Here is a 17,505-nt window from a genome sequence, read left to right on the forward strand (position 1 = left end):
CACACCACTCCTTTTTTTGTGCCATATGGTGTGAGGTGCATGGCGTGACTTAGATGCTGCACCATGGGTGGCGATTCCAGGACTTTCGTACCTCTTCCTCTATTTAGCATCTTTTTCGCATTGTAGTCACATTCAAATTCACTTATAATATCCTAGACACTTAGAATTAGTATTATTATTGCAAAGAAATAAGCATAAAGTCAAAGATTAAGCATAACAATGCATGGGGTGAAGCATGGCAAGTACACAGGTTAGTGCCTGAGGCACACACAACAGCTGCACGCCATGCCATCACCAGTACCCAGGGTAATCGTGCATTGTACATGTGTTGTCTTAGTGATGCACTTTTGTAAAAAAGTGTGTAGTGGCTGGCGTGGCTTAGCCGCAAAGGACATGTCACGCCAAATGGGACTATTTGGCGTTGTTTGAGGACACATCTGTAGTTCCTAATATCATTTTGCTCTCATATAAAAATAATAAATCATTAAAAAGAAAAAAGGAATTTATTTCTTTTTTGTTTTACAGTGATTAAAAAAGACAGAACGAGGAACAGACAACAGACGGATATAAACTCATTAGTGACCCTCATGCAGCTCTCTGTTCGCTCCAAACAAAGAAACATAAATGATAATTCAACAGGAGCTTCTTTTGTGAATAAACAAAAAACAAAACACTGATACCTTATACTGTATGAGGCAGGGGTCCCTTTGGATTTGCAGGACTCTTCAGCATCTAAGGAGTTAACTAACCTCTTACAAGAGTGTTATTTCTCATAATAAACTCTGGCAAGGGAAAGCGCTAAATACATAGATGGGTCTCCATACAAAGCAGTGCATTTATTTATTTCTTTTGCTATACAATTAACCCTTTCAGTACCAAAGACCAATATGGGCTAACCAAATCCTTATAATAAGAGTCCAGCAGTAAACTTGCGGTTAATGTACAGTGATATAAATATATTAGTGTTTTTTTTCTGAGTGATAATTAAACATGGATTTAAGTTAATATTTACAAAACACACTGAAACAAAAGATATGAAGGAATCTTTAGTGCAAAAGGAGAGACAAAGGCAGAGTGTGTGTTATAGAACTATAGAGGTTGGGGCATCTCTGTGTGAATACAAGATGCGGGGGAGGGGGGGGGGACTTTATGAATTGTGTAAGGCCTGATTTGGCAAAGCTTCAGATATACTAAGGCAGTGCCAACTCCCCTTAATATCTACACACTCTACCAAACCTGATATGTATACACAGGTGCAGCACAGGCAGTGGAAGTTCCATCCTCCTCATACACCAAAGGCATTATTATTATGTGCACCAGGTGCTGCACGTTTATCACTCCTAGTTTTCTTGCACATCAGCGATGATATTGGCATACATACATGCACAGCAATGCTGCCATATGATGAAGAAACCCTCATATGTACACATATACAGCAGCAGTGCCACCTCACACTACACTCCGTGGGGCACATACTGTCACTAGCAGCAGCAATGCCTCTTTCATCATCGTACACAAATATGTCATAAGTTATACTCAGCATCTCAGCTGTAATATTCACAATCATTTACACGTATTGAGGGTGCTGCCAGGTCTTTACACACACATTGTCAGTGCCACTGTCAGCCCATTCTGATGCCAATTACTGTTTTCCAAAATAAAGGTAAATGAAAAACAGGGTGATCTGAAAGAACAAGGACAGGGACAAACATATGTTCTGCATAGATTGTTAGTGGCACAAAGCATGAGGGTGGATGTAAATTATGGGGACAGTTTATGTTCTTAGTACTGTTACTGTGATGCTCAGCACCCTCATATAGTGGTAGCTGTGTAGGTCCACATATCCATCTGGCAATGGGTTAATGGCAGGAGGTGGCCCTCAGACACATTGGGATAAGTAAAGATAGCAGCTACAATCAAAGGACAAGGACTCTGTGATGCTTTGACTTGTCCAATGGCAGTGCCAGGATCCTCACAAACAGTCGTAGCATGGACTGGGGACTGTCCTGAGGGGAATGGTAATGAAGCAACACATATCCAGAGTGCCTTATTGCCCTACTTGTCATATGGTCTATATTACAGTACACCCTGGGGCACAACAAAAAGTTCACATTACAAATAGGAGGTAGGGGAAATGAATAGTTACCACAGCCTTTGCTAGATTGGGATTAGTTATAGAGGTGTTTTAGACCACAAAACCAATTGCTTTAATTTTATATTGCAAAGTTAAAATGTTCCTTATCATCCCAACAAAAGATAGTGTTCCCCTGGGGCAGTACTGTGGCCTTTGGAAGAAGGAAGTTACGTCATTTCTGTTCCTATGGAAATGCTTGTACACAAAGAACTATCAACAGTGATTATTAAGTCACTGTCATCCTCCTGTGGAACTCAATGGTACTACAGTCAATAGATTGCAGGGCGAGGGGAATTTCCCAGCAGCTAATACTGTGTGTAGCTTGGACAGGGTTGGTAGCAGCTGTAAGAAGGGGTAGCTGTCCACATTTCCATGTCTCTTGGTTACTTTTCGCATATGGTACTAGGAATATATGCTCAAAGACATGTTTTCCATTTAAATCTTGCAGGGTGTGAAGGGTATCTGTGCTCCCAGGACAGTCTAGAGAGGCAAAGATATTGAGGTGTAGTAGAGGAGACGGGAGGGCCGGTGGCAATGTCCTATGCCAGAGAATAGATAGCGTTCACCGGTGAAGTGGCTTCTGAGCTTTCATTACCCTCTGTCTCATCCTTGTCTTTTTTCACGGTATACTGCCCTATAAAAGAGCCATCCTCATTAAACTGTCCTTCTCCTCCTTCTCCATAATCCACCAGACTGTCATCACTTTCCTGCTGCTTTATGGTTCCATCTATTGAAGTCTGGCTGCCCTGGAGTGGTTTGTTGTCTTCATCACTAAAAGAGAACAAAATAATGACATACAGAGTAGTAAGTAGATGCAGAGTGTTACCTCCAGTCATACAAAGGAAAGAGAAGAAAGGGAAGAAAGGGCACGTTGTGGTCAGTAAGATTTGATTTGTATTGCCGGGTAAGGTTAGAAAATGAACAATACAACTTCAAAGGTAACACAGAGCAGTATTAAACGTCATTTAATTTGGTACATAAGATATTGAGGTGACAGAATTTTTGAGTCTTAGTAACCCAGTGATATAGAGGCAGCTGAAGGGGCGACATTTCCAAGCTCTTTAAAACCTTCACAGATAGAGGGCCTGATTCAGAGCCGGACGCTCTGACAGAGAACTCGCTCTGAATCAGGGCCGGCCTTCTGTGTTTTTAGAGCGGCCACCTGGCCGCTCGCACAGCTGTGGGTGAACACCCACAGCTATAGTGAGCGGCGAGGATGATGGTCGTGATGGTCAAGACCATCACGACCATGGTCAAGACCATCACGACCATCGGGCTTGCGACGAGACCCTTGTGGTAGGGTCTCGTTGCCGCAAGCCCTAGAGTGCTTTCGGCTCTACCAGAGCCGAAAGCACTCCCACTGACATCACTTGTGATGTCAGTGGGGCCGGCCCCAGACGGTGGGCGTTCCCATGGGAACGCCTCCATCTGGGCAGCCACTCCCCCAGCCCGCCCACCAAAGGGGGCGTGCTGTCACTCAACATCGACAGCACGCCCCCTTTGGTACGAAACCTGGAGCGACGGTTTGCCCGTCGCTATCCAGGTCTCGCGCATGCGCACTGGGCCACCATCGACCTGCTTGCGAGCCCATAGCGCTCGCGAGCGGGTCTGAATCAGGCCCTGAATCCCATCAACATTAAGCAAAATAACTTAAAAGAATAAGACTGTAATTCTGATTTCAATACTGCTATATGTTCCTGTTTACAGGGAACGTGTTAGAATAAGTGCTCATCATTTATGGGATTAGATGCATAGCTAAGATCTTCTGCTTGACCGCTGAGTGTTAAAGATCCAGGAAGAATGCCCAACACCCTGTGTTATGGATTAGCATATGGTGTTTAAATGCAACTATTCTGCTGAATGCTGATGTAGGTATATATTGTATCATATAGAAAAATAAGACAGTGCAGGCTTTGGCAGTAACAGTAATTACAGAACTGAATTGCTGGCCTTCTGGCAGGATTAGTGTAATGTGCGACTTCCTGATGCCCAACACATCCTTCAGGATTCCTCTAAAGCAGTACACTGTTGCCCACCTCTGATGTATTATAACAAACCTAATGTACTATAACCCAGATAATGCCAGAATCTCATTATGTGGTCATTTGGTTTCATTGTGTAGTGTGTAGAATGTGAGAAACCATAAAAGTAATTTATGAACCACAAAATATAAGGACACTCAGAGCATAAGTGAGCCTAATTGTCCTCCCACTGCATAACAAGCTCTACGCCCACAATCTGTTTTCTACTTGAATCTTGCAGGATTTCAGAGCCTCAGGAAAATGACTGGCTGGTAATGAGCATAATGCAAAGAATACAAAATCAGGGACCAAAATACCCCCATTCCACTCCACCCAAACTCATATTAATACCATGGGCCTCATTTATCAATGAGTTTTATCACTCACAACGAGTGATGAAACTCTCTGCATATGATAAATGGTGCTCTAGCCAATCAGCTCCCAACTGTCATTTTTCAAACAGATGACAGTGGGAGCTGGTTGGCTGGAGCACCATTATCATTATGCAGCAAGTTTTATCAGTTGTTGTGAGTGATAAAACTCGTTAATACATGAGGCCCAAGTCACATGTAATTGTTTTTGCATGTGGTGCAAAGTGAGGTACATGACTGTGCTTAGCCTGCATTTCCAGTAGTCCCCACCATCTGGGTTCTCCCAGCTCCTCCTTTCTAATATAGAGTGCATCCGGAAAGTATTCACAGCACTTCACTTTTTCCACATTTTGTTATGTTACAGCCTTATTCCAAAATGGAATAAATTAATTTTAGTCCTCAAAACTCTACACACAATACCCCATAATGACAACTTGCGAAAAGTTTTTTTGACATTTTTGCAAATTTAATAAAAAAACCCCAAAAACTAAGAAATCACATGTACATACAGTAAGTATTCACAGCCTTTGCCATGAAGCTCAAAATTGAGCTCAGGTGCATCCTGTTTCCACTAGTCATCTTTGAGATGTTCCTACAGCTTCATTGGAGTCCACCTGTGGTAAATTCAGTTGATTGGACTTGATTTTGAAAGGCATACACCTGTCTATATAAGGTCCCACACTTGACAGTGCATGTCAGAGCACAAACCAAGCATGAAGTCCAAGGAATTGTCTGTAGACCTCCAAGACAGGATTGTCTCGAGGCACAAATCTGGGGAAGGGTACAGAGAAATATCTGCTGCTTTGAAGGTCCCAATGAGCACAGTGGACTCCATCGTCCGTAAATGGAAGAAGTTCGGAACCACCAGGACTCTTCCTAGACTTGGCCGGCCATCTGAACTGAGCGATCATGGGAGAAGGGCCCTAGTCAGGGAGGTGACCAAGAACCCGATGGTCACTCTGTCAGAGCTACAGCATTCCTCTGTGGAGAGAGGAGAACCTTCCAGAAGGACAACCATCTCTGCAGCAATCCACCAATCAGGCCTGTATGGCAGAGTGGCCAGACGGAAGCCACTCCTTAGTAAAAGCATATGGCAGCCCGCCTGGAGTTTGCCAAAATGCACCTGAAGGACTCTCAGACCATGGGAAACAAAACTCTCTGGACTGATGAGAAAAAGGGTGAACTCTTTGGCATCAATACCAAGCGTTATGTTTGGAGGAAACAAGGCACCGCTCATCACCGGGCCAATACCATCCCTACAGTGAAGTATAGTGGTGGCAGCATCATGCTGTGGGGATGTTTTTCAGCGGCAGGAACTGGGAGACTAGTCAGGATAGAGGGAAAGATGAATGCAGTAATGTACAGAGACATCCTGGATGAAAATCTGCTCCAGACCACTCTTGACCTCAGACTGGGGCGACGGTTCAACTTTCAGCAGGACAACGACCCTAAGCACACAGCCAAGATATCAAAGGAGTGGCTTCAGGACAACTCTGTGAATGTCCTTGAGTGGCCCAGCCAGGGCCCAGACTTGAATCCGATTGAACATCTCTGGAGAGATCTGAAATGGCTGTGCACCGACGCTTCCCATCCAACCTGATGGAGCTTGAGAGGTGCTGCAAAGAGGAATGGGCGAAACTGCCCAAAGATAGGTGTACTAAGCTTGTGTCATCATATTCAAAAAGACTTGAGGCTGTAATTGCTGCCAGAGGTGCATCAACAAAGTTTTGAGCAAAGGCTGTGAATACTTATGTACATGTGATTTCTTTGTTTTTTTTTTTAATTAAATTTGCAAAAATCTCAAAAAAACATGTTGTCATTATGGTGTATTGTGTGTAGAATTTTGAGGACAAAAATTAATTTATTCCATTTTGGAATAAGGCTATAAAATAACAAAATGTGGAAAAAGTGAAGCGCTGTGAATACTTTCCGGATGCACTGTAGATGCAAAATGATGCACAGCCAGACACAAAGCAATCTTTATATTCAAATCAAGTTTCTTTCCTGAATAAACAGGCACACTTGCACAGAAAAAGATACATAGCATCAAAAAACATCACGTGTTGTGGGCCCTAGTTTTGTTAGTGACCTTTACTATGTTCATACAAACACCTTACTGAATTCCAACAGCAGAATCAAGAAGGGTTAGGTTAAGGCAGGGGTTATCAAGTACCACCAGCAGTTCATGTTTTGTGGATTTCTTTAAGCATGCACAGGTGAGTAGGGACAGTCAGAAATCCTCAAAACATGACATGCTGGGAAACTAAACTTAAGGGATGAGGTTGAGAACCACTGTGTTAAAGGGATTAATGGATTAATGTTCTAATGCATCACCCTTCCTTATTTTGGAATCACCATGTTTAATGCTGTTACTATATTATGCTGAGAATAGCAGCTTAATTCCTAAAATATAAAAATGCTTTTATCCTACCTTCCGAAAAACCTTCATGGAACAAATGGAAACATGAGAATGGTTTTGGTAGGGAAGAGACAGGGCCATATATGATAGAATAGAGAGAGGAGGGACATACATGTGGAGGAGGGAGAGAGAAACACACACTGTAATAATAGTCGCTATAAATTTACATATATGCTGACACTGATCTGCTTCAGAGAATCTAATGCAGGGATGCACATAGCACAGTGGCTTATGAAGAATATATGTTCATGTTATGGTTAGCAGAGCTTAACACATTGGAGCTAGATTGTTAACCAACTTTACAATTGCTAATATTTTGCTACTACAACCTATGATGAAAGTACAGATAGAGATGCACTAAGTGCTGACTTGCCCATCCATTCTTAGATATTGCCCATACTATAAATAGGTTATTTGAGGATGTTCTATCGGGACAACTGGGAGGTGGCTGTCACACACAAAGCACAGAGGGTGACACGTATGCAGTGACGTGCCTCACCTGTGCTCCTTCCTAGGTAGCGATAGGGAAACAAAGGCACAGACGTTACATGCACAGGGCGCTCTGAGACAGCTGCTGTGGAATGTCCTGTGTGTGACGCTGTGATACTGTGTGTTCGGCACTGAATAGGTGTGACATTGACATACTAAGAAATACTGGTACATTTGTTAAACATTTTATATATGTGCAAAGTAATCAGATTTATGTGCAGAATATGGGTAGAATAATATAAGTTGTTTGTCAATATATGTGAAGCTCTGTATATATATATATATAATAGGGATCGTATAGGGCGCAAAGTAGAGTGTAGATATTGGTTTATAAAAAGGGATAACAACATTTATTTATTGATGGTTACATGTAGGTTAAAAGATGATCCTGGCAAGACAAGGATTAAAACAAAAAGATATATGACCATTGATTATAATGGTAATGTTCTATTATTCCTAATTGTAATCAGGATTTCTATATTAACAATGGTATGGTGTTACCCTTAATGGGTGGGTGTATCACAATAATGAAAACAAGTGGATATTAAAACCTCTAGTAATGCAACGTTCATCTGTTCATCTTAAATAAAATAACAAGTATGGTAAGTAGCGTGGGTATAGTAAATATAGTCCAAGCTGGTAGCAGCAGCTGTATAAAAGATCCAGGAATGTCTTTTAATAATGGATGTCTCATGAATCCTTGCTGTATAAAGCCATGGAAAAAGACATAGCAAAGTTCAGTTTCCAAAAAATGTTTAAAGCGTTGGTCGGTGCATGCACCTCCTACCTCCGTATCAGTATAAGCAATGTCAGCATTCCTTACTGGTGTGTCGTATATTGCCTCCTTGCGGTTAACTCCCCGGTCCCGTTGGAGATGTTAGAGACCCGTCCTGGGTGGGTCCCGTGGTGTAGCAGCCGGGGCGATGGAATTCTTCAGCCGCTGTAGAGGGATGTTACCGGCGGTGTGCGTGCACGTCTGTGTCACCGTCGGCTTCCCTCTTCCGGGTAGTGTTCCGTACAGGGGGCGTGGCCACGCCCCCTGCTGACATTGCTTATACTGATACGGAGGTAGGAGGTGCATGCACCGATCAACGCTTTAAACATTTTTAACCTACATGTAACCATCAATAAATAAATTTTGTTATCCCTTTTTATAAACCAATATCTACACTATACTTTGCGCCCTATACGATCCCTATTATCTATTTCAAGCAAGTGGTACAGGAAAGCCACAGGTATTTGAGGCAGCACTAGGGTATAGATTATCATTAGTTAAGTATCAATATAAGCTTATTGTTGAAGAGCGCACTGGACCACTTACATACTTTCTCTGTATATATATATATGTCTTTATAGATATGCTAATAATAAATCCACAAATTATATATACAAATTATATGATTTTTTTTTTTTTTATTATTGTTGTAATTCACTAGGCAAATGATTATTATTTTACCTGTAGTCAAATGAACCATCCTCATCTTTCTGATCTTCAGGACCCAGAGCCGTTTCCTTTTTCTCCCGCACTGATGGGGATAAAATAAATAAAACATTCACTTTTAGGATCTAGACAGAAAAGGATTTGCTTCCCGCACCAATCTACCACTTCATTTTTAGTGTTATAAGTGGTAATAAGGATATTCATGATATTATTTTGAACTCTTATATGAGTTATTTCTAATCAAATCCTATCATGTGATAGGACGACTACTGATGACCCGTTAAAGCTTAGAATTTAAAGAAGAAAATATGTAGTACCTTACTCAGTGCACATCACTGAATACATTTGTGTATAATAGAACTTTTATTTTTATTCAGTGAATATATGTTGAATTATATGTGTAAGGTACTCCCTCTTTTCTTCTTTAAATTCTAAACTCTTAACATCTACCCAATCTATTTTATTAGTGAGAACTGTGGTTTTTTTAATGCACTATGAACCAAATATTGTTCAAGTTTCCTTCTGCTCTTTCAAACTATTGTATGTCCTGTATATGCTCACTAGACTGGCCAAATGCATCTGTTTCATGTCAAGGAGGTCAATGTTCCATGAAGCTCTAGCTTTCTTCTACAGCTAAACTATCATACCAATTTAAAAAATCTTTAGTTTAGTAGCTGTGCTCGATGCTGGGAATTTTCATCTAATGTGTCCAAAATTGCTATTTTGTAAATTCAAATCCATTATAATTTGGTCTCTGTGAGGTCATTCAGTTTAATAAGATGTAAATCGGCAGCTATATAAGTATCTATGCAGAATGTTGTATACATGTTTTTTCTGTAAATGTATAAATACAATGAAAACAGTGGATATTTTCCTCTTAAATTAAACATGTTCCATTACTAGAGTATTTGCCCCTCACCTGGGTATTTGCCTCCCCGGCTCCTCTTGATGAAGCACACAATCAGCAGGATGAGCACCAGCAGAGCTACTGCGCACATGAGCCCAATGAACCAGCCCTGGGTGGCGATGTCTACCTGGTTCTTTGTGTAAGCTGCCAGAGGTGAGCACAACACTGGTCATAAAGTATCACTGTAACTCACATGAAGAAGGAAACACTGACCACATTTATAACAAATAACACAATCTCTACACATACAGGAAAGAAACTAATCAAGTAGGATCAACAGAATGATGAAATTCTGAATATCAAAGGCTTGTGGGGCAGCCTTGTCTTTTACACAACCCAGGCAGCGCATTCTGTTTAGGACCTCTTTACATCAAAGTGGCTAGGTATGATCATCATACTATGATAAGGTAATATCAGGCAGATATGCAGCTCATGGGAACAGATCATGAAATGCATTTTTTTGTGGTTGGGAGTTGCAGTGGATCAAAGATAGGGAACCCTGAAGTTAATATTTAAGAGAGGAAATTAGAAGAGAACAGTACATAAACTACAATGATGGAACAGTAGACAATTGAAATGACTAATGTTATGTTGCTTAATGAGGCCACATTTTTCATATAACATAATTATGATTACAACAATGGTTTCATGTGAAATTTACCAATGGAAGCATGAATAATGTCATAATCATGTAGAACACGTGTTGATACACACATAATTTCACCGTTGTTCAAACATCTACTTACAGAAAGGAAAGAACAGACATCTAATATCTATAAGCAGCACATATTTTTGACACTGAACACCAACACTGCCCTGCTGTCTTCCTTCTGTGAAATGCCATCCTATTCTCTTACTCTCTTTCAGCATGGCACTATTCTGATAAACTCCATTCTCCAGCTCCTTCCCATTTCTGATAGATTTAATCTGGTGCAAACGTCTATTCCCACCTTGGGAAACTCTGCAGTTTTCGAAATTCTAGCTGAAGAGTGACATGGGATTTCTAATTAGTTTAACACTCCTAAAGGTGCCTACACACTATGTGATGTGCTCACGATGCGATATAGTGTCCGATTTCCCTTGAACGCTCCCCGGCAGTCGTGGGTACGATTTGGTGTTAAAAAGTGTCCAATGTGATTTATCGTGCATCCTTAACTTTGTCCAGTGCATCGTATCCGAGATTGGCAGATCTTGCCTGCAGAAGGAAAGATTTGCAGATGCAATGTACGACCAGTGGGTACGCACATCGGCATAGTGATCGTGAGTGGACACTCACGATTTGGATATACTTTACATGATTTATCATTCTGATACGTTGAAAATATCGCCTAGTGTGTAGGCACCATTAGTTATTTTCTCCTGTTCTCCTAGATCCAAAAGAGTATTGGCTTACCTTCCACTTGTTTCTACTAACGTCTTCATATTGAACCCTATTTTCAATGCAGAAAAACGTAATCGGTAGGCCTTTACCAGCAATTGAATTACTGTATCAGAAATATGACCTATAGAGGCCTAATTCCTTCCTTATACTCTGCTCTTATCTGCTACATAGTCTCAGCTCTTATCTGCTACATAGTCTCAGCTCTTATCTGCTACATAGTCTCAGCAAATAAAGTGGGAAACTGATCTAGATAAGATTCTAGATGATGAGCAAATGAATGTATGGGACAATTTTCTCTTCTTGGCTTAATTTTCTATTGGTACTTCCCCTGTCCACAGCCAGCCACTTCTTTTCCTCCCTTCCTTTAACCTTCCACACCCCATTTTCTGTTTCATGATACAATGCTTTACTCTCAGTGGGTATATGGAAAGTTCTTTAGTTATTGTGAGTTTTGCAAAAATGTTAATAAATACTGTAGGTTATAGAAAAAAGCAAAACACAAAATCACCCCAAATATATAAATATATATATATATATATATGAACCCATTCTTTACTTTTTGTCTATACACAGTTTTCACAATTTAGATGTCACTTCTACATTATCAGAGACGTATTCTATACATATTGGCAACACATTTGAGTCTGGCCCAGCCACAGAATATCTGATTCAATATGCTGTAGTGTATATGTAATATGCCCCACAGGTAGGAACAAAAACCATGTAATAGAACATAGTCCCCTTAGGTAGTACAGAGATTCAGGGGACTTAACTACAAGTTGCTCTACAAATGTATCATTGTTTATCTGTCACGATTATTACAAAAAATAAAGACTTTGCACAAGACAAACTATGAGGTTCTGGAGGATACTTTATGCATTGTACGACGTTATTGTATGTAAGAGCACATTCACAAGAACGTGTGTGCGTGCGTGCCTGTTTAACATCCTTAGCGCATGTTTGCAGTTTGATAATTAAAACCTTCACAAGAAATATGTAGAATAAGCTATTTGCACAAGAAGAAAGATAATTGAATGACCAATTTAACATTCATTTCTAAACTAGAAAAACAAGTTTGTCCGTTTACTAATAAAAATATGTTTCCGAATGAACTATATATGGGCTGAAGACCAGAGATACCATATCTCTGTTTTTACTGCATTAACACAAAGCCCTCACCTGAGCTGGTCTCGAACGTCACATACGGGCTTGTGACTGATTGGCGATCCCGGGAATAAACCCGTACTCTGTAGGTCATCCCAGGGACCAGGTCAAACAGCTGAATTGAGGTGGGATGAGCCTTAACGGGAACAGTTCTGTTCATGTTATTACCTGATAGGAAAGAGCTGAGGATGAACGTCGACTGACTTGAGATTATAGGATGTATAGGGAGGCCAGAGCAATCGTTTCATGCAAATGAATTTAAGACCCACATCCATATACATGGCTCTAACCATAAACTTCTTTGCACAAGTAGTGCCTTTGATTAGTCTGGTCTAATTACATTGCAAACACTACATACAGCAAAGTAAAACGCATGCTAGCTATTTATATATATATATTTGCAAATACAGCATCCAATATATTCCATAACACTATACATACAAATCCAATACAATGCTCATATTGCATTCCAAGCGCTCATGCTGCAACTATTCGGACTCTAACATTTGAGGCAATGAATGCTTCTCTTTATACAACTGTCCTAGCCACAGACATAATAACATAAAACTACAGTACATTTAAGACAACCTAAAGTTTTACTTTCACAATATATGTACAAGGCAAGTTACAGATTACCATTAATGGGAATTGTTCAGAGGTAACTAAGCCAAATAAGAGCCCATTATGCAGGTTCCTTTTCCCAGTGTTTCAGGCTATTAATATGTGACAGCACTGTGCAATTCCCCAGTCTGGAGACATACTCTGTTGGATGACTAAGTCTACACAAGGCATCACAACATCAATGGAGTAATCACAATATAAACATATGCACAATACACATTTAAAGTTATCCTGTATGCACATTGGGCCTGATTTAGAATGTAGAGTGTTGCATACATATAAAAATGAATGTGTGGACTTATAGCTCTACAGAGTTGTCCATATATTATGGTAAGTACAACTTGAAATGTTGTGTATATGTACATCCATCTCAACACAGAAAATGACACCAGGCCTATGGGACGTGCAAAGGTACTTGTATATCAAAATTAGATGTATCTCTAGACCTCTGACTCCCTGGGATTTATGTAAAGAACTGACACGTGAATGACCCTGATACACCTGTCCAATTATAGAATCATAAGACTAATATATACTCAACTCAAAATACGACCATAAGCAGTACAGTTTCACTGCAATGCACAAATCCTAACAGAAGAGTGTAGTACTACACAAACAAGCATAACAAATTATAGGATATATACAGATGGAAAATATGATCTATATATGTTTGTTTTGCTTTTTTCAATTAAGTTTTTCTTAGAATTTGTTTTGCATATGTAGGGAAGTGGCATACCATTTTTTCCCAGCTGGTTTTATCTTAAACCCTCAGTATTTTGAACATCATTGTGGTACTTTTTTATCACTAATTACTGGTATAGCAGTGTGTTCCAAAGCACAGCACACATTCCCTTAATAGCATACAAAGTAGAGATTCCACAAAAAAAAACTGTTCTGCTATAACCATATGTGTAATACAGCACATGTCTATTACAACACGTAAGTCTAATACAATGCTCTGTGTAATCCGCAAAACCAAGGGGATACTAAAACAGAAACACGCTTATAACATTTACATAAGTATTTATGTGTAAAATAGCTTCCATTTCATATTTCTCCAAATACACTTCCTGTTCAAACCAATTTTTTTTCAAACCTTAATGCTGCAATATGGACTTGTCTGGTAGATAATATAGACAGATAATATATTAAGTTGAAGACATCAAGTATGACTACTGAACACAAAAGCAAAGCAGATGTACTGTAGTGCAATGCATAGCAATCAAATGTATTTTCATATATGAGGTGACAAGACCTTCCCTGCTTTAGTACATGTATATAAATGACGAATGGATAGCTGCATGGCAAAAATTGTGCATCCAAGCATGTACGTTTCCATAAGTATCTAGCCACCTTATATAAATTCATAAAAATAGGAATAAAATTCATAAAATGGTACATAGACATACATGGGAACTTTCAAAACTATCTGATGCTGGGTCCAATGAAATAGTAATTATTTGTGCCCTATAAGGAATGTGGTCTGGATACGTATATAACCTGTAAGAGATGACACTGACCTGGAGGGGCTGTTCATGCCTTTATGTCAGGGATGATCACAGTTAGGTTGATTCTTAAATTAAAACAATGATAATTCCCATGAATGTATATATATTTAACTTGATCAATTTTACAGGCTGATTTAAAGCAAAACAGGCACTCCAGGAGTGGTTTTATTATATTTCCTTGGAAGTAATACCATGTGTTAGCCAGCATGTCTGTATAGAGCTTTATTACCGCAAGTTACTGGAGTGAAACAAAATAATAGGTGGGACATAATAGTTTTCTCGCAACATATAACAAAATATATTATGCAATTGTATCTGATGGGCTAAGGCTCTGCATTACTATCATTAGTATGTAATTCATCTCTCAAATTAAAACATTATCTAAAGAAACTTGTGCAAAGGAAAACCAAGTTAGTTTTGCCTTTTTTTATTTTATTTTTTAATTGCTGCTTTAAATTATGAAAAAAAATTGCTGCAGTTGCCTAATAATGCCTATAACATTTGCACAGATGTCGCTACATCATGTTTTGCAGCACTTTAGAAGTCTAATCAGCCCTTGGCCCTTGTTCTTAAATTTACTCAATAACTTACTTTAATAAAAGATTTTGTAGTCACTGTTTTGGTGAGGAATTTGTTCATATAGTTCTTTATAAATTATGTGATAGAAAAAATGGCAACACATGTGGCTTACTGTAACCAATGCTAATCATTATGGATTGAGCAGTTACATAAATACAAGGTAAGAACCAGCTCGTGGAGTGCCTTCCTGAAATATGTTTATGCACGGTGTGGCAGAGATTGATTGTGGCAGGAAGCTATAGCAGATACATTCAAGCTACACAAACTCCACATGCAGAAGTGATGCTTACTGTCAATATACTCAACCATAAACTCAGAGCTGGGCCCTAAGTTATGCATCCAGGTGATGTTTGCCCAGTGGCTGTTGGGCAAAGCTGTGATGTTCCAAATAGGTTGTTCAGTTGTGGCTGGGAAAGTGATTTACAACAAGTTAGAACCAACAACATTTGTATGGGGAAAAGTCCTGGTATGAAGGGTGTTGTAGATATAACAGAAAATACCAAAACGGCTATGACCTCATTATAAATACTACTTTACTACTAAGCCTTTACCTCAAATAATGGACCACACTGTCTAAAATCGGATTATATAAAAGAGCTAATAAATAAAATGTACTAATACATCTATAAAATGTTCAGGAGCTTATAAGATATTATAGACAAGGTTGTGATCATGAGAAGGAGATCTTTTACTACAACCAGCTGGCCTACTGGCAGTAACATTACTGCAAGATGCTGCAGCCTCTTTTATTGGGATCGGTATGAAATACCGACAGTCGGGATCCTTGCGGTCAGAGTCCCGATGGCAGGATCCCGACAGAGTTAACATACCGACACTTGTTGGTCAGTATGCTAACTCTCCCTCTCTCCCTACCCGAACTCTCCCTCTTTGGTGCATAACCCTAACCTCCACCCCTAGTGCCTGAACCTAACCTTCCCCTCCCCGCACCCTTAACCTAACCCTCTTCCCTTAGTCCCTAACCCTAACCCTCCCATCAGTGCCTAACCATAACCCCTAAACCTAACCCTCCCCCCAAACCCGCTACTTACCTTCGGCATCCCGAAGGTCGGGATGCTGGCACCGGGATTGTAAGCATCGGCATCCCGACCACCGGGATGCCGAACGCATCCCATTTTATTCACCTTCTGGGAAAAATAGCTAAATACAGCTATAATGCCAAATTGAGCAAGTTCTAGCAAGGCAAAAGAACTCAGACATATATATTAAGATTTTGGTACCTTTTATATAAGGCAACTTGGGTTTTGAGGTTTAATTGTACATTAATACAGGTTGAGTTTCTCATATCTAAAATGCTTGGGACCAGGGGTATTTTGGATATCTGATTTTTCCATATTTTGGAATATTTGCATACCATAATGAGATTTCTAGGGAATGGGACCCAAATCTAAACACAGAATAATTTAAGTTGCATATACACCTTATACACACAGCCTCCAGGTAATTTTGTACAATATTTTTAATACTGCTGTGCATCAAAGTTTGTGTACATACATGAAATTCATTTATGTTTCATATACACCTTATACACACAGCGTGAAGGTAATTTTATGCAATATTTTTAATAACTGTGTGCCTTAAACAAAAGTTTGCGTACACTGAACCATCAGAAAGCAAAGATGTCACTTTCTCACTCATGCTAAAAAAAAATCTGTATTGCGGTATATTACGTATTTCGGAATATTTTCATATGTGAGACTCAAACTGTATAAGTAGTAAGGTCTTTAATTCTAATTTATTTCCATTTAACATAGCCACCAACTGAAGCAAGCTTCTTATAAAATGAATAGGATTCACCACAATTATCATTGTATCCACATTTCAGGACAGTTTATTTTATATCTGCTTTACTGCTACTGCCTACAAGTAACGCTTTCAATTGAGGAATTACACTTATTTAATGAGCGGTCCAAATGGAGTCTTTTTCCATAATACAAACCACATGATGATGCATCAGACCCTGCGATGCAATGTTACGATACACTGTGTTGCCGTACACACACTAAAAGATCCGGCGTACGACGGCGTGATGTACAGTATTGTTACATGCTACATGTAACATCTCAGCTGTCGAATAGTCCCATCTTATGTGCAGCACAGCAGATGGGACGATTCAATGATAGATGGCCGGGAATGATGGATTGGGCATACACACTATACGATGTGTAAAATATATCGCTCCGATCTGCACCGGAATGATATATCAGATGATAGATTGTATAGTGTGTACCCATCTTTAAAGTGGACCTTTTTTTGAAATGTTTCTTTGAAATTGTTTTACTAGATTTTAAGCTTGCAAGCAGGGCGTTTTTACCTATATATCTGTCTGTTATTACCCAGTTTTGTTCTATTAATGTTTCCAATTGTAAAGCACAACGGAATATGCTGCGCTATATAAGATACTGTTAATAATAAAAGATAGTTTAGTAAAACTATGGGAGCTTTTAATTCT

At 39.5% G+C, this 17,505-nt stretch overlaps 1 protein-coding gene across 12 annotated transcripts in view; it reads right to left on the minus strand.

The window, feature by feature from the left end:
* Window positions 1–484: 484 nt before the first annotated feature.
* NFASC (neurofascin) overlaps window positions 485–17,505 on the minus strand; it is a 137,741-nt gene continuing 120,720 nt past the window's right edge. For 6 of the 12 annotated variants that reach the window (XM_088456482.1, XM_088456481.1, XM_088456480.1 and 3 more), the window contains 3 exons: window positions 9,795–9,926; window positions 8,891–8,960; window positions 485–2,905 (listed from right to left, as the gene is read on the minus strand). In XM_088456482.1, coding sequence (XP_088312608.1) covers window positions 2,674–2,905; window positions 8,891–8,960; window positions 9,795–9,926 — 434 coding nt within the window. In that variant the 3' untranslated portion in view covers window positions 485–2,673. Of the gene's footprint in view, window positions 2,906–8,890; window positions 8,961–9,794; window positions 9,927–12,342; window positions 12,496–15,325; window positions 15,443–17,505 lie in introns of all 12 variants that reach the window. The other 6 variants (XM_088456474.1, XM_088456472.1, XM_088456473.1 and 3 more) reach the window with 2 other exon arrangements.

The sequence above is a fragment of the Taudactylus pleione genome, unplaced genomic scaffold (genome assembly GCF_031769625.1).
Source record: "Taudactylus pleione unplaced genomic scaffold, aTauple2 ptg000706l, whole genome shotgun sequence".
Classification (NCBI taxonomy): Eukaryota; Metazoa; Chordata; class Amphibia; order Anura; family Myobatrachidae; genus Taudactylus; species Taudactylus pleione.